This window comes from Lytechinus pictus, chromosome 19, assembly GCF_037042905.1.
Source record: "Lytechinus pictus isolate F3 Inbred chromosome 19, Lp3.0, whole genome shotgun sequence".
Taxonomy (NCBI): domain Eukaryota; kingdom Metazoa; phylum Echinodermata; class Echinoidea; order Temnopleuroida; family Toxopneustidae; genus Lytechinus; species Lytechinus pictus.
In genome coordinates, this window is record NC_087263.1 from 12,059,977 (window position 1) to 12,084,239 (window position 24,263).

The 24,263-nt window shown below is 34.8% G+C and overlaps 2 protein-coding genes across 4 annotated transcripts in view; both read left to right on the plus strand.

Moving 5' to 3' along the window:
• Positions 1-8,019, plus strand: part of LOC129282759 (spondin-1-like) — a 31,802-nt gene extending 23,783 nt beyond the window's left edge. For both annotated transcript variants that reach the window (XM_064113641.1, XM_064113642.1), the window contains exons 7-10: positions 1,073-1,438; positions 2,355-2,390; positions 4,905-5,075; positions 5,628-8,019. In XM_064113641.1, the coding sequence (XP_063969711.1) occupies positions 1,073-1,438; positions 2,355-2,390; positions 4,905-5,075; positions 5,628-5,803 (749 nt within the window). In that variant the 3' untranslated portion in view covers positions 5,804-8,019. The remainder of the gene's footprint in view (positions 1-1,072; positions 1,439-2,354; positions 2,391-4,904; positions 5,076-5,627) is intronic.
• A 10,814-nt stretch (positions 8,020-18,833) lies between these two features.
• LOC129282760 (thyroid receptor-interacting protein 11-like) overlaps positions 18,834-24,263 on the plus strand; it is a 40,470-nt gene continuing 35,040 nt past the window's right edge. Inside the window, exons 1-2 of one of the 2 annotated variants that reach the window (XM_064113635.1) lie at positions 18,834-19,132; positions 22,723-22,799. In XM_064113635.1, coding sequence (XP_063969705.1) covers positions 19,006-19,132; positions 22,723-22,799 — 204 coding nt within the window. In that variant the 5' untranslated portion in view covers positions 18,834-19,005. The remainder of the gene's footprint in view (positions 19,133-22,722; positions 22,800-24,263) is intronic. The other variant, XM_064113636.1, reaches the window with a different exon arrangement.

Genomic DNA, 24,263 nt, shown 5'->3' on the forward strand with positions numbered 1-24,263 from the left:
TATAGTTGATGAAAAAGTTAATTATCCTGTTCGTGATTGCAATAACAAAAAATGTACTGCCGTCCACTGAAAAGAGAAAGCAACTCTGTGTAAGGAGTTTCTTGATAAATGAGGAAGATGTGTCATTGTTAAATGTGAATATATATATATATATTACATGCTTTGAAACGTCTGTATTTCAGAATTTGGGGGTATGAGAATCAAACTCATTCGACATCTTGTAAAGCATACAGAAAATAGCTCAAATCAAAAAAGAAATGAATTTTACAAATCCGACTTCCTTTTGATAGTGGACGGCAGTGTAATGAACAAATCTGACTTTAAATTCCTTTAAAGGAGAATGAAACCCTTGAAACCAGCTGAATCCATATCAAAGAGAAAAATCAAAGAAACATATTGTTGAAAGTTTGAGGAAGATTGAATGAATAATAAGAAAGTTATGAGCATTTGAATATTGAGATCACTAATGCCATGTAGTTCCTCCCATTGGCAATGCGACCAAGATCTGTGATGTCACACACGTACAACTACCTCATTACTTTAGTATTTATTTCACATATATTCTCACTTTTATAGAGTCGATCACAAGGTGAGGTGTTCTCTTTATGAGAGGACAAGTACAGAGGTTTCACAACATTATATCATTGATGAATCGTTTGTCATATGATTAGAATGAGCAAAAAGAGATGTTTTGGGGTATATTTTCAGTGTCCAAAAGGGGAGAGTTGTTCATCTGTGACATCAGAGATCTTGGTCGCATTGCCAATGGGAGGATCTCCATAGCATTAGTGATCTCGACATTCAAATGCTCATAACTCTTCTATTGCTAGTCCTATTTTACTCAAACGTTTGTTGATCTTATTCTTTGATTTTTCTGCTTTCACAAAAGCTAACTTGCTCCAAGAGTTTCATTCTCCTTTAAGTTTTCCTTTAACAATCAATTTGTGAATTCTCCCCAAAGATTTTCACCTTATTAATTTGGACAGGAGCCTACTGATCATAGAGATTAATTTAATAATATCAATCTGCTATACTTTACAACTTTACAATTTTGTTTTACACTTTGTTTCAGGTGGTGCACATGGAGGCATGCCGCCCAAGAAGCCAATGATGGGTGGCAATCCCACAATGCCGCCTAAGGTCATGGGAGGTCATGACCCCACGATGCCACCAAAGGTCATGGGAGGTCATGACCCCACGATGCCTCCAAAGGTCATGGGACTGTCTGTTCCAACAATGCCTCCCAAGGTCATGGGAAGTCATGACCCAACAATGCCTCCAAAGGTCATGGGAGGTCATGACCCAACAATGCCTCCAAAGGTCATGGGAGGTCATGAACCCACAATGCCATCAAAGGTCATGGTTCAAGAACCTACAATGCCTCCAAAGCACATTGGAGTCACCATGCCACCGAAGACCATTGAGATTATCCCTGAAGGTGAGTTTACAATCAGGCACATTCAGACTTGACCTGACAAAACACAATTACTAAGTTCAGTAACAGTTTATTATCCTTCGTAGGCGGTATTTTTAGCATAATTGGCTTGAACCTTGCCGACAAAGCGCAATTAAGCGCCTGTCCAGCATCCCATTATTTATTCTTACATGTACAGTAACTAATGGATCACTATGAAACTTAGTCCAGGTATACCTACAGTATAGCAGTGCTCTGTTTGTGGGGGGGTCATGAGGTCAAAGGTGAAAATTTACAGTTCTTGATATACTTGAATTTTGTTCTCACAGTAACAAATTTCCATTTCAAACTTGGCTGATGTATGTATGTTAGAGGGACAATGATCTGTCTGATTAGATTTGGGGGGGTCATGAGTTCAAAGGTTAAAGGTCGTAGAGGTCTTGCATTAGGCCAGGGCCCCGTCTTACAAAGAGTTGCCATTGATCTGAACAACCACAACTATGGACGGCAAATGCAAATTTGTTCAAAATCCTTTTTAGATATATATATTCCTACATTCATCATTCTCTTGAAGATTCAATGTGATTCTCTTTGCACAAAGGAGATTGTGCAAATTTCCTGTAGAAAGAATTATGGTATGGATGGATTTCCATCTAGTCGAGATTGATTGGATCGATCGTAACTCTTTGTAAGACGGGGGCGCAGGTATCTTGCAGGGGCCGCGGAAGCGGGGGGGCCTTTAGCCCCCACTTATTTCCAAAACCGTGTACAAAAACGTAAAAATGACCATATGATTGTGATTTTTTGCATGGTCAGCCCCCCCCCCCTTTGGAAACCGTTCCGTGGCCCCTGTCTTGTTCTTAAGATAACCAAAGCACCATGGGGAGGGGTTAAAGATAGCTAACTAATGTTAATTCATCTATGTTTGTATTTCCTTTAGGTACTAATATAGAGGTTATGCCCCCTAACAGAAGAGGTAAGTCAAGATTTATCGGCTTATTAATATAGTTGATATTTATTTTTGCGTTTATTTAGTTACTAAGAATATATTACATAAAAAAAATTCAAAGAAACCAAACAATATACATATAACACAAACAACAACTAATTAAGTTATGTTTACTTTAGATTAGCGTTGAACCATCAGAGATGATTAAGTAAAAATTACGGAGTCTCTTTTATACCTTGTTTGTAGCACTTGGTCTAAATGTCATTTTGTTTAATGACCAGGTGGTCATATTTCCACTTCATGTACTTATAATTATTTTACACTTTGTCAAATGAAAATTTGACTCATAAGCAGTTCATCTAGTCATGTGTACTGAGTGGTGTCAGAACAAGCGTGTGTTAGATGAAAATGGAATAGCCTAACTGGAAAAAGACACATTGGTTAATGGGATTGGTTGGTTGGTTGATTGATTGATTGATTGATGGAAGAGTGGATGGAAAATTGGAAGGAAGGAAGGAAATAAAGTTCAATTTCAATTTTTCAATTTTCAATTTTATTTAACTTCAAGTTCAACAGTAAAATTACAAAATAATGCAAAATTATTAAATAACAGAATGAAATGAAATGGGAACCTTCTTAAAAGCAAAATGGCAATTAGACCAGCGTCCGGTCTGACAAAGAGTTGCAAATGGATTTTCGTATTGTTGAGGTTGATTGGATCAATCGCAACTTTTTGTGAGACACAGCCCAGATGGTTAAGTAGACTAACTAATAGTAGATGGAGTATGAGACCACATGGAAAGTAGACAAAGTGGGTGTGGACCAAGTGGTGGTTAATTCAGTTGAATTTACCAAATGGCTAGTAGACAAACTAAGATGAGACCAAATGGAAAGTAGACCAAGTGGGTGTAGCCCAAGTGGCAATTAATTCAATTGAATTTACCAAATGACTAGTAGACAAACTAGGATTAGACCATGTGAGATGAGACCAAATGGAAAGTGCAAAAAGTGGGTGTAGTTGCAAATTATCATTTCAATTTGGATTAGATTCCCCTTTAACTTTCTAGAGTGGCTTCAAAATGCAAATTGTTTCAATCAGGATGTAATTATCACGCCAAGCAGGGGGCTCAATCAGATTCTTGGTTACCACGCTGAAAATGGCTGGTTACCATGGCGACGAATGGAGGCCGATAAATCCATACTGTATTAATAAGATTTAAGATGAAATTTCAATTTGTAATCATAGAAGCCCGTGTGGATGAGTGAAGAAGGATTTGGGATTTTGATGGAAAGCATATTTTCCACAGCAGATATTAATTTTCATCGCAGGGCACAATGCCTCAAGGAATTATATGCATACAGTGTATAATGGTGTATTCTTTCAAGTATTTTCAATTCATGGTCGTCAATCAAGCACGAAAGGAGCATTCATTTCGGGGCTCCAGAGACCTTATTTTCACAAGATTTGCAAAACAAGTCACAACCATTCTGGGCCCCGTCTTACAAAGAGTTACGATTGATCCAATCGATGGTAAATCTGTGGAAATCCATCAGTGTCATAATTTTTTGTACAGGAAATCTGCACAATGTCCTTTGTGAACAATGGCGAACAGACCAAATTGTCAAGAAAACAATGAATTCATCAGGGGTGTGAGAGTTCAGATTTTTATCTGATTTCAGATTTTTTTGTTTTGATTTTCAGCTTAATTTCAGCTTATTTTTGGCCTTCCTCTGTACAAAAAGTATGGCAGCTCTTTCTATTTCTATTTGTGACCATGCACTCACACCCCTGATTCATTATCTTATCTAGAAAAGATTTTGAATGTTCAAGATATAAAAATGAGGAGAATCATGAGTGGTTATTGCCAATCCAAGGAACAAAAGCAGATTAGTCATTTCTTCACATGCTACTACCATTTTTTTTTTCAAGGTATGAAAATGAATAGAATTATTAGTGATCATTGCCAATTTGAAGAACAAAAACAGATTATTTATTATTATTACTCCTTATTACTCCTGGGCCCCGTCTTACAAAGAGTAACGATTGATTCAATAAATCAAAACTGTATGGAAATCCATCAATGTCATAATTTTTTCTTTCGGAAATTTGCTCAATGTCCTTTGAAAACAAATAGAAGCATACTGAATTGTCAAGAAAACAGTGAACATATGAATATATGTCATTTCTAGAAAATATTTTGAACAAACATGCATTATAGATGTTGACATTGCTGGCTTTCCATAGTTGCGATTGATTGGATTAATCACAACTCTTTATAAGATGGGCCACTGCTATATCCATATTCAGTTTTGTTAAGAACTTAAGGTATAAGAATGAATATATGATTATATAGTTCCCAATTAAAGGATCTAAAGCATAGTATATATAATGACTTGGGCAATATCCATATTCACCTAATATGTGTAGATCTTTAATTTTTTGTTGTTTTTGCTGTGTCCTAAGCGCCATGAGCATTTAATCAAAATAGAAAAGACACTATGTATAAATCCTATGTATATTTATATTATTGTGTCTTGTAGGTAAGGTGGTAGACTGTATGATGTCAGCGTGGGGCGAGTGGTCCGAGTGTTCCAAGAGTTGTGGGAAGGGCAAGATGCTACGTCAGAGGATGATCAAACAAAGACCTCGCAATGGCGGACAGGAATGCGGACCAACGAGGGAGAGGCAGTCCTGCAACGTTGCAAGATGCGGTAAGGATTCAAGTCAGAGGCCCTTACTCTCCACTCAGGATTAATTTTGATTTATTTATTCATATTCCACAAATCAAAAAATATATTTCATGATTAATTATTTCAACTGGACAAAAAAATACATCATCTACATGAAATATGCGAATTTCTATGCATCGCAATAAAAGTGGAGGGGTACGTGTTTTGAAAAGTAAAGCTTCTAAGGTGTAGACCCCCCCCCCCCTCCCTCGTCATTTCTGTAACTAGAAACATTTTCTTCACTACTATGGGAAAAGAACTCTGTGAACATTATAATTGTTTTTTTTTTTGCATCCCATATCTGTAGCATACAATGTAGCATTGGTCCATAGCTAAAGATTAGGCTCCATAATACAGTAGAGAAGAAACAGGAATCCCTGTAGTATAGCTACAACTAATTTTGCTAATTTCTCAGCAATTACACAATTTCTTCCGTAATCCCTTTGCACAGGTTGTTTTATTCATACATACATAAATCACTTCAAAATCATGAGTACAACTGGATTCTATCTTTAACCATTCTTTTCTTTGCAGTTTCAAAATCACGCGACTGCCGTATGAGCGAGTGGGGGCCGTGGTCCGAATGTTCGGTTTCCTGCGGGATGGGCGTCGAGTTTCGCATGAGAGATGTCGTGAGGAGAGCGAGGGGTGATGGCGCCCCCTGTGACCCGCTCAAGGAGATGCGTGCCTGCTCGGCTCTTCCCTGCTGATGCCTTCTACCAGTATTTTTTTATAATCAGAGACTTTTTCACACAAAACATATTTAAACAGTAAATAATAACCTTTCTTTTCTGTAGCACCATTGTATGGAGTTGCATACAGAGTAAAAATATTTTTAAAATTACAGTGAGAATTCGCTCTGAATTACTTGTAAATCTGACGGCAATGTATGATACTTTACATTTAAAATACATTACATTTGTAATTCATCTTGTAGCAGGGCAATTATGGGATATTGTTTGCAAGGGGGCCGTTTTTCCTGCTTATGATCTTATGGAATTTTCTGCTTTCTTGTAAATCGTTTTATTACCAAGGTTGATTTCAGTTAAAATCTTCAAGCCTACTTTTTTTCATCCTGTTCATCAAGTTCTTTAATCCAGTATGAAAAACAGATTGAATTGAGTGTGACTAACTTTTGTTCTGATTGCTAAAATGTGTCTACTTGTAGCAGAAAAACAACACAATAGTTTTTTGTACACTTGTGGTTTTAAAACTTGTGAGGGAGCACAAAACTTCACTGCATGGTTTAAGACATTGAGTTTTGTTGAATTTCTTGCCGTTAAGTTTAATATTGTGTATTTACTATTAAATTTTGGCAATATTAATAATCAGATATTGAATTAAAAATCCCCATAGCCTTAGGACCAGGACCACCTGGTTCCGAAAAGAAATGTTTTAACCACTTGTTTGAGATTTTTTTTTCTTTTTTTGAGAATTCAACTCCACCATACCCAACAGACCAAGTGTGTATTGTAAAAAATGTATTATACAATTTTTGATCAACTCGGTCTTTGTACAATGTATCTATGTTTATAAACTCTATTTTTAAATCACGTTTTATGCACTTCTATACTCTGTACATTGTAGTTGATGAAATGTAAATCTCTCTTTTTATGAAATCACATGTGATTATTTTAACATTGATTGCCATATCCCTTCTGAAGAAACAGAAAAGTGTTCTGGAATTGACTGAACAGGTCTGTGTATTAAACTGTTTATATTATAAGAGTGTGATCTTATTATAGTTCAAAATATTTTTAATTCGCCTTTCAAGGACAGTGTCCATATACTGGGGGTATTAAAATAAGCAAACCAATTTTCCTATTCTTTTATGAAAAATAACTAAAAGAAGTAATGATAAAACTTGTATCACTTAATAATTTTTGCATAAGAACTTCAGAGCTGAATCGAAATTCAGATCATAATAACCAAGGATAATAACCCAGTTGAGGTCTCCTGACAATCAAAATATTGACTTTGGGTCAGAAGGTCTGAGGTTCTAATCCCACTATGTTATTTATGTGTATATTATTTGGTAAGACATATATGTACATTTGCCACTCTCCACCCAAATGCGACATGTACTGGTAGGAAGAAAAGCCTTGTATTATGTAAGTTTTGTGAAGGGTAGGCAAGTTTAGCTGGTGAGCGTTTCTTAAAAGTAAAAGAAAATATTTTTGCGTGCTATTTTTTGCGGGGGTTATTTATTCACTTTGAAATTCCAACCAATTGAAGAAAAAAAATTAAATCATGTTATTTCATACAAACACTTAAGAGAGGCTTATATATAACTTTTGAAATGTGAAGTTTTGTTGCCCTATTAGTATAGGGCATCTTCCCTACTATTTAATCTTGTCTCCATTATGGGACAAGTGGGGGAAAATGTAGGGCAAACACACCAGGTCCGCGTAACACAAAGATTAGTGTTTGATCCCTAATATGAAAGAACAATTCTGATTGGTTCCTAGTCAGTCTACTAAGCAAACTGCATGCACTGATGATCTTAATTGGTCATTTCATTTAGCGATTAATAGCTAACCTTTGTGTTACGGAGCCCAGGGGCCCGTCTTACAAAGAACAAATCGTAACTCTATGGAAATCCATCAGTGTCATAATTTTTTCTACTGTATTTGCAAAATGTCCCTTGTAAACAAAGGAGATCATACCAAATTGTCAAGAAATCAATAAATTGATGGATATACATTCATATCTAGGTTTTTTTTGTAACATGCATTTTATATGTTGACTTTGCTGGCTTTCCATAGTTGCGATTGATCCGATCGATCGCAACTCTTTGTAAGACGGGCACCAGATGTTTGCTTTCATTGTAAGTATGATTATAATTGTATGTTTGAATTGGGATATCATATGTCATCATTTTTGCCATGTACAAATAAATGTAAATGTACTTTCTTGCATTCTTAAACCTGCTGTGAATGTGGTATCACTTTCTCCTTTTCCTCTCAATAATAGATATTTTAAACCAGTCGTCCATAGCATACAGTCCTCCTTTGTAGATAATATTTTTATATTCCCCATCCAATGATAACTACCATGGCAACAGTGTCCTATTGCAGAGACATGAGAGTGATGTTTAAAGAGCGTGGGGTGCTGGTTTGTTTTACAAAAAAGGTTGTTGTTTTTAAGTCGATCTTCACTGAAACTCCCTAGTGTATGTGATTTTTATTTTAAAATATAAATAGATAAATAATAAAAAAAGGTTTTTAATTCCTGATGATGGTGGTTCCAAACAAATTTGACAAGCGATAAAAGAAGGGATGTTTTTTCTCCAAAGTAAGGGTGATTTTGGTTTTTAAAAAGTAGTCAAGCCAAAAGAATATGAAAAAAAATAAAAAGGTTTTTAGTTCCAGATGAATGTGATTTTTATCAAAGCAAATTTGACAAGCAAAAAACAAGGTGATTTCATTTAAAAAAAAGGCAAGTAAAAAAGAAAAAAGGCTTTCACTCCCAAATGAAGTTGATTTTGATTAAATCAAATTTGACAAGCAAAAGAGGGGGGTCGCTCAACAAAAGGTGATTTTGATCAAATCTCTTACATTATATATCAGGCCTGTTATATATCATACCAATCTAATTTCCAGGAGGTGCTGCACTACTTTAGAAAAAAGGTCAAGTCCAATCCAGAAAAAGTTGATTTGAATAAAAAGAAAAAAGAAAAAAAGCATAACACTGAAAAGTTCATCAAAATCGGATGTAAAATAAGAAAGTTATGACAATTTTAAGTTTCTCTTACTTTTCACGAAAGAGTCGTGCACAACTCAGTGATATGCAAATGAGAGAGTTGATGATGTCCCTCATCCACTATTTATTTTGTTTTTTATTGTTTGAATTATATAATATTTCAATTTTTACAGATTTGACAATGTGGACCCTCTTGTGTGATCCACACTTTTTGAGGGAGGAATAAAACTTTGTTTCACATGACAATGAGGAGATTCAATGTAATGAAGTACAAAAGAAATAGTGAGTGGATGATGTCATTAGTCTACTCACCGGTATGTGAATATAACTATTTCTTGAAATTAAGCATAACTTTAATGTCACAACTTTCTTATTGTACATCCAATTTTTATGAAATTTTCAGTGCCATGCTTGTTTGATTTTTCTCTTTTTAATCAAACTAAATTTTTGTTGGGGTGGACTTGTCCTTTAATAATGGATAGCAAAGTTGTCATAACAGTAACCCTAACCCAATGAAATTAGGCCCTGGTCAACTTTGTCTGTTACTCTTTAAAACTATGATGTTACACAGTAAAATATGTTGTTTAATTATATGACCTTACAGTAGTTATTTAACATTTTGATCAGCCATGCTTAATTAATTGAAAATTAAGTATTAAAAATTAAACCTTTTATTTCAATTAAACTCTTGTTTACACTGTTTAAATAACTACCATAAGGTTCATTTAGTAAACAGCATTTATAAAATTTGAAACGGCAATTTCTCGGTGTAAAAAAATAAGAATGACATGTAGTTGATTTTGTCGAAAATACAGAAAAAAATCAGACCTGCAATGGTGATAACGATGATGGTGATATGATGACGACGATTATGATGATGGTGGTGATGGTGGTGGTGGTGATGATGGTGTTAAAGGTTATAATGATATTGATTATGATGATGATGATGGTTACGATGATGGTGATGTTAGTGATGATGAGGAGGAGGATGATGGTGCTGTTCATGATGATGATTATGTAGATTATGGTGATGATGATGATGGAGGTGATGATGACAATGATGATGATTATGATGATGATGCCAACGATGACGATGATGATGATGGTGATAATGATTACGATGATGATGATGGTGATAATGATTATGATGATGATGATGGTGGTGATTATGATGGTGTTGATGACAACGATGGTTATGGATGGTGTGATCATGACAATGGTGGCAATGATCATGGTGATGATGATGGTGGTGGTGGTGATGATGATGGGAATGATCGTGGAGTGCCTCCCCCCCCCCTCCCACCGCTACAAAGTTTGAAACTGAGTTATGACTGGATGATTAAAAATCATACTACATTAAATAAAACTCCACAGGAGCTGCTGCTCTTAATATTATTTATACCTCGACACAAGAGGGCGCTATTAACATGTCATCAAAGTCCTATCCACTATGAGGCGCCGAATGTACCATTATTATATAGAACAATTATTTGTTATATAATCATTATTTATTAAATAATAACTATTATTTATATATAATTTACATTTTATTTGTAAATAACTACTATTATATAAAATATCATTTCTAATTATTTATATATAATTCCAAGTAATACTTCATTATTTGTAAATAATAATAGTTCGACATTCCATTATTTATAAATAATGATTATTTGTTTTTCATTATTTATAAATAATGATTATTTGTTTTTCATTATTTATAAATAATGATTATTTGTTTTTCATTATTTATAAATAATGATTATTCGTTTTTCATTATTTACAAATAATGATTATTTGTTTTTCATTATTTATAAATAATGATTATTTGTTTTTCATTATTTATAAATAATTTGTTGAGTTTTCCATTATTTATAAATAATGATTATTTGTTAAATAATGAAAACGTCTACTACTTCATTATTTATAAATAATTTTTTCGAGTGCACCATTATTCTCATTATTTATAAATAATCATTATTTAATGTTCGAGTTTTCCATTATTTATAAATAAAGATTATTTGTTAAATAATGAAATATCTACTTCATTATTTATAAATAATAATTTTGTTTCAATATCCCATTATTTATAAATAATCATTATTTATAAACAATTTTTACAGTTTGCCATTATATACAAATAATCATTATTTATATACAAATAACCATTATTTATTAAATAATGCCATTATTTATTAAATAATGCCATTATTTATTAAATAATGCCATTATTTATTAAATAATGCCATTATTTATTAAATAATGGAAAACTCGCTATAACATGCAAATGTGGGACCGCCCATGATATGAATATTCATGATGCGATTTCCTTTTTCGTGATTTTTCTTCACAAATTTTTGTCCATTTCCTCTTCATAATGACATTTCTTGAAGCAATTTTCTAGGGATATGGTCTGATTGTAATATTCTTCATTTTCTATATAACTTCGTCTTCGTAGAAATATCAAAAAGTGAAATTTTATACGATTTTTCCTACAGTTCACAATCCCCATAGGCGCGCGTGTACGGTAGGGACAACCGGTGAATCGACGGAGTGCTCTTCATCGAAATACTACGTTGGTTGGTCCCCGGAAGTGGCGGGCGGAATTTAGCCCGAATCCTCGATGGAAGTCGATCAAGTGCATATGAGCTGAGAGGGTGAAATATCAGTGTACTTGTACAGGCCCTTCTACTTTTTATAAATATTTCTTGTTGCTTTTTTTGTTAAGTTAATTTTTCCTGGTGTAGAGATAAGTTTCAGTTCTAATAATGCACTTCAAATACATTTTGGAGTGTCTGTTTGGGGCGATTTCACCCTGGCCCCAAAATGCTCGCAACGACAATACGGGGGCATGATGACCCCTAAATTTTTAAAAACTTATTTTTCTATTGAAAATTATCACAAAATTCACCAAAAGTGTGCACGAAAGCCTTCGTATTTCACTTTTAAAACTCCGAAAAGTGCCCAAATGACAAGCTTGGTCGCTTCGCTGTGTCGCTTTCAACTTGAGAACGTTTACGCGTCTGCTCCCCCCCCCCCCCCCCCCCTCCTCCGAAAGAAATTCTGTATACGGCCATGCTCTAAAGAGCCTGGCACATTGATTTATGTATACTTTCATTTTCATTATTTTTATCTCATTATATCAACATGGCCTTACGCAGAATTTTTTCCAGGGGGGGCCGGGGCCGGAGCATGACGCGCGTAAACTTTCTCAAAAAAATCTTGAAAGCGAGACAGCCACGGGACCAAGCCCAAATGACAAGCTTTGTCGCTTCGCTGTCTCGCTTTCAACTTGAGAACGTTTACACGCGTCTGCCCCCACCCCCCGAAAGAAATTCTGTGAACAGCCATGCTCAAAAGAGCATATGGCACATTGATTTATATGTACTTTTCATTTTCATTATTTTTATCACATTATCATCATGGCCTTACACAGAATTTTTACCGGGGGGGGGGGGGCAGCTAGGACGCGCGTAAAGTTTCTCAAAAAAATCTTGAAAGCGAGACAGCGACGCGACCAAGCTCAAATGACAAGCTTGGTCGCTTCGCTTTCTCAAGATTTTTATGAGAAAGTTTACGCGCGTCCTGCTCCCCCCACCCCCCCCCCCCCCCGGAAAAAATTCTGCGTAAGGCCATGATGATAATGAGATAAAAATAATGAAAATGAAGTATACATAAATCAATGTGCCAGGCTCTTTAGAGCATGGCCGTATACAGAATTTCTTTCGGAGGAGGGGGGGGGGAAGCAGACGCGTAAACGTTCTCAAGTTGAAAGCGACACAGCGAAGCGACCAAGCTTGTCATTTGGGCACTTTTTGGAGTTTTAAAAGTGAAATACGAAGGCTTTCGTGCACACTTTTGGTGAATTTTGTGATAATTTTCAATAGAAAAATAAGTTTTTAAAAAATTAGGGGTCATCATGCCCCCGTATTGTCGTTGCGAGCATTTTGGGGCCAGGGTGAAATCGCCCCAAACGCCTCAAACAGACACTCCAAAATGTATTTGAAGTGCATTATTAGAACTGAAACTTATTTCTACACCAGGAAAAATTAACTTAACAAAAAAAGCAACAAGAAATATTTATAAAAAGTAGAAGGGCCTGTACAAGTACACTGATATTTCACTCTCTCAGCTCATATGCACTTGATCGACTTCCATCGAGGATTCGGGCTAAATTCCGCCCGCCACTTCCGGGGACCAACCAACGTAGTATTTCGATGAAGAGCACTCCGTCGATTCACCGGTTGTCCCTACCGTACACGCGCGCCTATGGGGATTGTGAACTGTAAGAAAAATCGTATAAAATTACACTTTTTGATATTTCTACGAAGACGAAGTTATATAGAAAATGAAGAATATTACAATCAGACCATATCCCTAGAAAATTGCTTCAAGAAATGTCATTATGAAGAGGAAATGGACAAAAATTTGTGAAGAAAAATCACGAAAAAGGAAATCGCATCATGAATATTCATATCATGGGCGGTCCCACATTTGCATGTTATAGCGAGTTTTCCATTATTTAATAAATAATGGCATTATTTAATAAATAATGGCATTATTTAATAAATAATGGTTATTTGTATATAAATAATGATTATTTGTATATAATGGCAAACTGTAAAAATTGTTTATAAATAATGATTATTTATAAATAATGGGATATTGAAACAAAATTATTATTTATAAATAATGAAGTAGATATTTCATTATTTAACAAATAATCTTTATTTATAAATAATGGAAAACTCGAACATTAAATAATGATTATTTATAAATAATGAGAATAATGGTGCACTCGAAAAAATTATTTATAAATAATGAAGTAGACGTTTTCATTATTTAACAAATAATCATTATTTATAAATAATGGAAAACTCAACAAATTATTTATAAATAATGAAAAACAAATAATCATTATTTATAAATAATGAAAAACAAATAATCATTATTTGTAAATAATGAAAAACAAATAATCATTATTTATAAATAATGAAAAACAAATAATCATTATTTATAAATAATGAAAAACAAATAATCATTATTTATAAATAATGAAAAACAAATAATCATTATTTATAAATAATGAAAAACAAATAATCATTATTTATAAATAATGAAAAACAAATAATCATTATTTATAAATAATGGAATGTCGAACTATTATTATTTACAAATAATGAAGTATTACTTGGAATTATATATAAATAATTAGAAATGATATTTTATATAATAGTAGTTATTTACAAATAAAATGTAAATTATATATAAATAATAGTTATTATTTAATAAATAATGATTATATAACAAATAATTGTTCTATATAATATTGGTACATTCGGCGCCTCATAATCCACTAGTGGTTTTATCATTATAGAAAAGAAAAAAAACTACATATAATTACTTTCGATAGCACAGTAAGGAATTTTCATATACAGAAATGTAAATACATAAATTATTTTTTTCTTTTATTGACAATGATATCTCAAATAGAGATATATGGGCGGCGCCAAGGTACTTTCGATAGGCCGGGCAAGATGACTTAAATATTTAATGTGACGTCATTTTTTCTCTCTCAGCTCAGTTGAATAAAATAGGTGTATTGCGGTTTCATCACTCTGATATCTCTTTTTAAACTCTCTTCTTTAACTTTTCTTCCACCTTTTTCTGTTTTTTTTCCTTTTATTTTCAGTGCTTGAAAAATCACGGGGCATGTGTTGCCACCCCCCCCCCCCCACCAATTTTCTCCTCAGCGACGCCACGGCGCGGCGCGCCGTGGCGTCGCTGAGGAGAAAATTGGAATAAATGCAATTTCATATAATAGAATACAAATGAATAAGTTGGGATATGACATCATCAGCCTGCCCTTTGTATATTCGTAATTTTTTTTTAAGCAGGTATTTTTGCATTTATTAATATATCAAAATTACAAATTGATAACAATGATATAAAATCAAACATACATAATGATCAAGTTACAAAGGTGACAATAAATTGTATAGTAGTTAAGTAGATATATAGACATAATATTCATGTAAACAATAACAAATGAATTTAAATGCAGAGGCCAGCTATCGTAAGCTGAAAGCTTTATCATATATACTTATATGTCTTTTGCACATTATCAGTTGTTCCCCATTCTTTTTCTTTTTTTCCCCCACTCTTATGCACCAGTTTATTAAGCCTTTCTTTGTAACCTGTTTGACCCACCTCTCACTAATTCTCTTGTTTTTCATCCCATTATCACTGTTTTGTTCCAGATCCTGTTTGATGTTGCCTGCCTCATTATTTTAATCCCTCTTGGCTTGAGGTCTTTTACTGGCCTTACTTACACTAACTTCCCTTTGTGTCTGCATGCCTACTCCTTTTCTTTCATCCCCTTCACTAACCTGATTGGTCTTCTCTACTCACTAATGCCCCTTTTGTCTCCTTGTTTCTAGTGTTGCTGTAGCTTGTTTGTGGTCTATATTATGGTTGTTCCACTTTATATGTTTGTCATTTTGCCTCCGACGAAGATTCTGCTAGGATCGAAAGCTTAGGCCCCTTTTTGACTTTCTAATTCGAGCTTGAAATAATAGCAGGCAGGGGAAAAGAGGCTACATGGAAACCATAATAAAAATACTGGGTCTTTATTATTTAAAAGTGATGTCACTTATATTGCTTAAAATATAATAGAAGGAAAGGGGGAAGACAAAGGGGCAAGATGAAGTGTGTGCAAGTGAGTGCGTGTGCAGGTGACAAGCATACAACTCTTTCATCAAAATAATGCAAAACTAAGATACATAAATTTGTTTTTCCTTGTCTGATTTTGATGAAATTTTCAATGTTTGTTTGCTCTGAATTGTGTTCGAAACATATTACTTTTAGCCCAGCTACCCATTCAACGATCAATAAATCAAATCAAACACGTTCAATAAGTCAATGAAGAGCATATACCGTATTACATTCATCTTAAAAATGAAAATGTCTGTTTTTAATGGCTTTTGTTGGTGTAGGCCTATAGGACGAAAACAAGTGGTGGTGGGGTATAAAGTGGGGGCTGTAAACAAAAAGGGTATTTGGAGATGAAATGCAACACCTCTGATGAGCAAACGCAAAGAGGGTACACTTTGCAAAATATTGAAAACTTATTTATACGATGGACTGATATTTTTGAGAAAACGATGTAGTAGATGCTAGAACTGTCTTGTCATTTGTTTTAATGAATTCCACTGACTGCTTTGTGTCTGATTGCATGCTTGCTCAAACACAATATATAATATACATTATGATTTATTATTCATCATACATACTACACCAAAGTATACAGGGAACAATTTCATAATTTGGTTATCATCCTACATGGATCCATGCCAATTTTTTTTACTGTAATACTAATATTTAGAGTTTAAATACTGAAGAATCGAAAATTATTCTAATGCTGTATTGATTTTTTTTTTTTATAGATTTTTGATGTGAATTATACATTTCTAAATAAAGTATTCATCTAGAATATGACAAAATTATTCAACACAAAATTACAAAGAAATCAAAAGAATTACGACCATACCAGCATTGAACAACATAATAATCTACAGTGCATAAAGGGTATAGATATAGAATGTTTAAAAATCGAACATCCATTTACTAGTACGAAAATGAAGATACGGTGAATTGCTATAATACAGCATGACAATACAAGCTTTATGGCAAGAAAGGTTGATTTAATCGATTTGACGGAAAAGAAAGATATTTTCTTTTTGGATTTTGAAAGGAGACTTTCTTATCGTATACATTTTCCTATATCGCTTAAATATTTTATCTATATCTGCAACTTTAAAAATAGGATCCTTGACTTTGCTTGCTTTAAACCTTCCTTAATGAGTAATCAGTATTTGGCCTACAACAAATGGCATGGATCCATATAACTGAATTATGAAAATGGTCCCTGTATAATATAATTTGGTGTAGTATGTATGATAATGATCTCATAATGTAATATATTGTGTTTGAGCAAGCATGCAAGCACACACAAAACAGTAAGTGGAGTTCAGCAAAACAGGTGACAAGAAAGTTTAGTGCAAGGTAGCCTGGCAAATATTTTGAATTTTCTTTCCCTATACACTTTTCTCTTATATTCCTGTTATTTTATGCAATAAAGGATAGGCCTAAGTCTGTTTTCCACTGTATAGCCTGGGTTTTCTTCGAGGCCGCCGTCAATTTCAAGCTCCAAGCTGGAGAAAATGTTCATGTGTATAATAGCCTATATTAATTAACTTAATCATCGATCACTTTTTTTGTGAAAGACGGTAGGTTAATGATTATTGCAAAGAAATTAAAAATGCAATACTATCTTATTCACGAGCGTTGTATTTCACTCTCTTACTTCAGAAGTCTTCCCTTTCTTGCTCTTCTCGGCCCTCTTCCTCTTCTTCTTCTTCTTCTTCAGTTCTTCTTCTTCTTCCTCCTCCTCATCCTCGTACCTCTTTCTCCTCCTCCTTTCTCTAGTGGGCCGCGGAACAGTTTTGAAAGTGGGGGGGCTGAACATGCAAAAATCTTTTAAACTTTTTTGTATACGGTTTTTGAAAAAAGTGCGGGGCCGGGCTGAAGCCCCCGCAGCCCCTGTACTGCTGGGTTTCATTGTCTCGCTCGCCACACTCGAGATCTTTCTTATTCCTGTATCTCTTCTTCAAGTTCATTCAGTCTTTCTATACCATCTTTTTCTCTTTCCATTTCAGTTGTATAGGGATCTGTCATAACTTTAAATTTTGTTTTATGTCTATTGTCTAGTTTTCATTACTTCATATTTTGTTTAATGTCGTTCTTTTCTGCTTGTTAATGCATGTTTATGATACAGCTTGATCTGTTTTATTACGTCAGGCTTGACCCCTAGGCAGAACACAGCGGTAATGATTACCACTCTGACTCGAGTGGGCAATCCAGCTATTTATATGTATTCATTTCATATGCATTCATTTTATATTTTATTTTGTAATGATATCTGATGTATTTTGTTGTTTTTTGCATGTTTTTATGAATGGAGAATAAATACAATACAATACAATACAATACAATCTACTTTTCTGCAATCACCAATGTATAATCGTTTTATGTAAATTTTATCATTAGATTGTGTAACTATAATTCTTTTTTATCATTAGTCCTGTACTTCGTTCTTAAAACAAGTAACCTGGACTTATTTTTATTGTATGTTATTTCCCTTACAAAAATATTATGTTGATATTTATTTCATTTATGTCAATTAATATGCTTTTTTGTATGTATAGTGTTGAAAAATGACTATACCCGTATTCGAATGCTTTGTGGAAATAAAATCAAAATCAAAACAAAGTTGAAATAACTTTAAACACTTCAGTATATGGAAATATCTATTATAGGCCCTTCATTCTTATCTGAAAAGGGGACATTCAAGGTTTGTTTATGGCTATCCACCTTTTGGAATAAAGTTACAGTTTTGTGATCATAAATTTTGACATAATTTAATACCCCATTATACTACTCAAACTTGTCTGTCTTTTTTTCTGTCCTTCTTTTCCTTTCCTGGCCTTGTGAGGGGGGGGGGCATGAGAGCGGGGGCGCGGGCAGTGGGCTCAGCAGACCCGGGGCCCAGACGCCCCATTAGATATCTCCATGGCCTATGAATTGGTATTGATAATTATAATATGCTTCCCGTCTACGATCGGAAGGAATGGACTTTCAGTGAGGTTATGTTGTTGTTGTAGAATGACTTCCGTATGCATTTCTACCTACGCACTTTGACTAGTCATATTTGACGCGTTGGCAGCCGAATGCTAAATTGGTTGAAAGTAGCCACCAAATAATTCCGGTAACTTACAACTTCAAACTCATCAATTATTCTATTATAGTTAATCTAAAAAAAATATTTCATATTCGATAATATTTATTTTCTAAAAAAATATTCAAAATTAATTTAAAATATAAATAACATTTAAAAAATATATTACACATACAAAGTCAAATGTCTATTTTTAAAACCTCTATGGTTTTTATTTTGTGACTAAATCGGTAACAGTGTTTGTGATTTTATTCAGCTAGCTTCACGTAACATCGATGAGTAGGACGGGGTGATAGAAAAAATCGATGTAAAATGTGGATTTCTCACGTTTACTGAAGTAAATGCTTACTCTGGCAGCAGTTATGTGACGGTATCAAATTATTTTATGTTCGATTAAGTATTAATGTTCTAATTATGGCTTGGTTTGGTGGTAATCTGAAGAATTTGACCGAAAATTTGACCGGTCAATTATCGAATGTAGCCACATCAGCAGCGTCATTCACACGGGATGTCATCGCAGAAGGCACCGAAGAAGTCGCCGGTGAGTAACCCAGCTGCTCTCCCGCCGCGCCTCTCGTCTCGGTCATGCAGGGAAGAAGGAGAGAGGGGGGAGGTTCGTCTGGAGACTCGCCAAAAACAAAAAGCATCTCTCACTTGTTCATGTGCTTCACTATCACCATGATCACCTCACTCAGTCTGTGTTTCCACAGATCCAAACAAATTTCCCGAAAGTGAATCCCAATTCAATTCCCATGATTCCCGAAATCCAAAAAAAAAAGACATGTCACATGTCATAACTAACGTTAACCCAGAGAGCTCCAGCCCGCGTAGCGGGCTGGAGCCCAGACGCGCAGTGTACAAACGGGCATTCAGGTGAGAGTACCGTGAAGTTTGGTCAATATCATTTACATAATACATAATTTAAACAGAAATTAAGCACTTACCACGATTGTATGGATGATAGTCTAACGAGTGGCAGTTTCCTGACATCGAGGCACAGACTGGAACCTCAAAAAACGATCAGTTCTGTCGCGGTGGCTCTCCTTCTTTCAAAATTCATAGCAAAATGGCCGTTCGAGAGGGTGTAGGGCGCATGCGCGAATTTGACAAAGTCTATATGCGCTAGTGCTATACTAGCCTCGGTCTCGATCGGCCATTTTGTTTTGAATTTTGAAAGAGGGAGAGACACCGCGACAGAACTGATCGTTTTTTGAGGTTCCAGTCTGTGCCTCGATGTCAGGAAACTGCCACTCGTTAGACTATCATCCATACAATCGTGGTAAGTGCTTAATTTCTGTTTAAATTATGTATTATGTAAATGATATTGACCAAACTTCACGGTACTCTCACCTGAATGCCCGTTTGTACACTGCGCGTCTGGGCTCCAGCCCGCTACGCGGGCTGGAGCTCTCTGGGTTAAACTAACGTTAGATCTAATCTAACAGTTAGACAGCTGGCAGCCGTCTGTTTCAAGGAGTTTTTAACATTTAAAAGTTTTTTTTATTTCTCCTCATACATAGACTTGTCATAGACGGCTCGCTATCGTGCAGCCACCATTAGGGGGTTTACAATGCAAAATCCCCCCGACGGGGCTCATCGATTTATGTCTTTAATCTTTATTTCATTAAAATATACAAGAAGAACTGTACCAAAATAAAGATTATTCTGTTTTGGCCTGAAATGCACCAAAAAGGGGGAAAATAAACTTAAACTTAAAAGGGAAAAAACAGTGACTTACGGTAACTTAGGCTGTCGCGCAACTTCACTTCCCTGTTTTATCCGAACTTAATACATAAACATATGGCCATCGAATCCCTGTACAGATCGAGCTAGAACTTCGGTCTCTGCATTTGGTGAGTGGAGCCAACGGAGTTCAGCGGAACAACCAACAACAGAGACCGAAGCTTTTGGTCTAGATCTAGATGTATTTGATGCACAGTGCCAGGCACAGGAGAGAAACCTTGTTCATTGAATGAGTGCATTGTTGAATGATTTTTACTCTCCACAATCCCGGCTAACATTTGACTTAAGTAAGATGTATCTGCTTTCGTTCAAATTTTTCAGTGACAGCGGGGAAAAATTTGCTGATGTTTATGATACTTTTGTAATTCAAAACAAATTACAGCTCACTCTGCCCTGGTGATGGGCGTGGGACAGTTGTTGCGTGATATGCGAGACAATTCAAAACATCATCATTGAATTCATGGTTTCAATTTTCTCATATAATTGCACTGCTGGTGTGATAAGTAAGTTTATGTCATTTTTAAGCCTGAGTCGAATCGATTTTAAAATCGGTGTTCGATCGATGTCATCGAACGCCGGTGCAGATTTTGCAAAATCGGTGCATCGAAAAAAAAAAAAAAATACGTCGGCCGGCCGATTCGTTTGGTTCACACAATCAATCATAAAAATATTAGTAATTTCCAACTTCACTACTACTTACTTGATTTGTATTGCCCCCAAAATGAAACCGATTGTGTAATTATGATGCCTATTCACCATTAATTTGAAGTTTATTTCGATCATAGTTCGAGACTTCCTCGTCTGCTCTTGCTAAGATAATTTATGCACGATGAATTCATGAATGGAAGTCATAGCCATCGATCGTGCATGCGCAGTACTGTGCTTTCATCAAACCAGAAAATGGCCAGAAATTGACGCGATCAACATTAAATTAAATCTTGCTTTTATGAACAATATTAATACCATGACCATAGAACATTATTCAATCTTAATATTTAACAATAATTTGCATAAATATGATAATCATTGATATGAATTTAGAGCTTGATGTGAAACGTTTGTACTTTGTTTTGTCGCAGTACAGGGCCAGAGTACAACAATGAAGACCAGAAATACGTGATGAGTGAAGTTCTGTTATTTATTTCATTGCCGTTAGTCTCGGCTGTAGTTGTACGTAGCTCGTAGTATATACAAAGTGACAATACAAAAAAAACCCAAGGGCTCGAAGACAACACACCCACTGAGCAACCGTCTAAGAGGTACCAATCTCACTGCAGAGCAGAGTCACTGTCTCACTAATACTGCTTTGAATTAAGACACTCAAACTTCGCAAGCGAGTCGCAATCTTGGACATTGCACCGTGCTACGTCTGTTAACGACCTTGGCTCGAACTCGTGTGTCTGTGTCTACGCCCAATGCCACAGGCCACAGCACATCACACGCATTCCACAAGGGCAGTATCTTAATTTACATACACAACTTAATTTGCATGCGTACAAACCAAAATCTCTTTCAGACTAACTAATTTGCATGTGCGGTAACCCAAAATGTCAAAGGCGATAATTAGCATGCTCATTTAGTAAAAAACATGCGCACTTAGCAAATACAGGTACAAACAATTCAAAGAGCAACAAAATAGTCCATTTTCCTACAGTTTCAATTTTAAATGACGGACATCACATGACGATCGACTTGAGTGCACTGCACTTGTCTAAAAAAAATAATTATCACGTCAGGATTGATTCTCGAACATTGTCAACATGCAGAAACTCTTTTCAAGATCGTAAATTCGTAATATCACCATATAATAACATTTTACATGACAAAACAGAGAAAATGGCATTTGATATTTTTTGCCGGAGCAAAAAAAAATGACTCAATTTTTCCCGCCTTCAAAATTCGATGCATCGATGTTCGATCGAATTAAAGCTGTCGAAAACCGGTCTTCAAAATAATCGATATGACTCAGGCTTAGTCATTTTGAAATAGACCTAGACTGACACATATTCTGAAGTCCACTCTAATTTTCCTGTGTTAAACTCTGAGCTAAAATTATGGAAAGCCAAAGATCTATGTCAAAAGTTTGTTTTACATTGTATGTTTCTAATGTTTACTGTGGTCTTTCCATATTCTTTAATTGTAAAGACAACTGTCTTCTATCTTTCCCAGACACCTTGATTTGGGCATCAGAGGAGCTGATGAATTGAACCTCTATTGTTAAAGATTTGTCATGATTGGCTTTCCATAGTTAAACCGCGACTTTGGACTGTCAGTGTTTGAATTAAATCCGACTTCAGAATACAGGCGAGTGCCTGTAGTGAAAATTATTTGTGCAGATCAGACCAAAATTGTTTGCATTTTCTGTAATGTAATGGTATTACTTTTCAGATCACAGCACAGAACTTCAGATTTCCGAGGGCAAAGTAAGACATCTTGAAACGGCTATTGTGGCACTGAGAGCTGAGGTAAATATAAAGAGTCATATTCATATGATGTACATCATTACCCTTATGTCTAAGTTTCATGAACTAGGAACATATACTTTTGCAACTAAACTCTTCATGAAGAGTTTAGTTGCAAAAGGGGTTAGGTCCACTTTGGACCATTCCGAGAAAAACATGTTTTTTATTCTCACTTATTGCAATATTCTTATGAGAAACTAAATTGTCATGATGTACTGCCTTATCATGTGAACATAAAATTGGGTATAAAAGAAATCTACCTGTCTTCAATTTTTTCTATATATATTAAAAAAAAAATTATCATTGTGGACCTAACCCCTTTTGCAAGTAAACTGAAATGAATCCAATTTTTGCTGGTTAAAAAAGTGATTTTTCTATGCCACTTTCATTCACGTTTTCATTTGAATTTCATATTTTCTTTCGTATCATCAGAGTGAATAAAAATTTAGAGGTTTAGAGACAGAAAACAATAAAATTTATAAAAAATAGACCTAACCCCTTTCGACAAATGAGTTCTTCAGAAGAGTTTTGTTGCAAAAGGGGTTAGGTCCACTCCAAAAAAATCTTTTTTTTTTTATTCTCCCATATTGCAATATTCTTATGCGAAACTGAATTTTCAAGGTTCCCCTTCCATGAGAACATGAAATTGGGTATACAAGAAATCTATTTATCTTCATATTTTTTATGATATTCTTTTCCAAAAAAATTATGTGTGGACCTAACCCCTTTTGCAACTAAATTGAAATGGACCTAACCCCTTTTGAAAAAAAGTGGTTTTTCTTTGCCATTTTAGTTCACTCTTTAATAGGAATTTAAACTTTTCTTTGGTATCATCTTATAGAGCTTCTAAAAATCTATACATTGAGACATGAAAATTAAATTAGATGAAAAATGGACCTAACCCCTTTTGCAAGTGAGCTCATCATATCTATGTATTGTATCAAGCAGTTATGTCCTTCTTTTGATGATTTATAAAAAGAGAAGGTCCTTGTTATATTACACTGTTTTGGTAAAAGTAGGGGGAAAGGTTATTAAATTATTGTGTAACCTCAATTTGAACTTGACCTTTGTACTATTTGCCAACATAGATTGAAAGACTTGTATCAGAAAAAGGGAAACAAAAAAATTGTCTAGTGTATCTTACATGTATATTTATATTGGAAATAAACCTGTGACCCATTTCATTCAAACTTTCTGTACAACTATTGTAAATTTTCCATTATGGTAACTTCCATGGAAACCTTGATTGTGATTGGCTGCTGAACCTGTTTTCACCGTAGTTGCATTTACGAAATATACACGCATCACAGTGATCACACCAATACTAAGAAACCTACATTGGTTGCCAATACGGCAGAGAATAGCATTCAAAATCTTACTTATTGTACACAAAGCACTTCTTGGTCAAGCTCCTGGCTACATTACAGAATTACTGAGGTATAGACTAGTAATCATGGTCGCAATTTA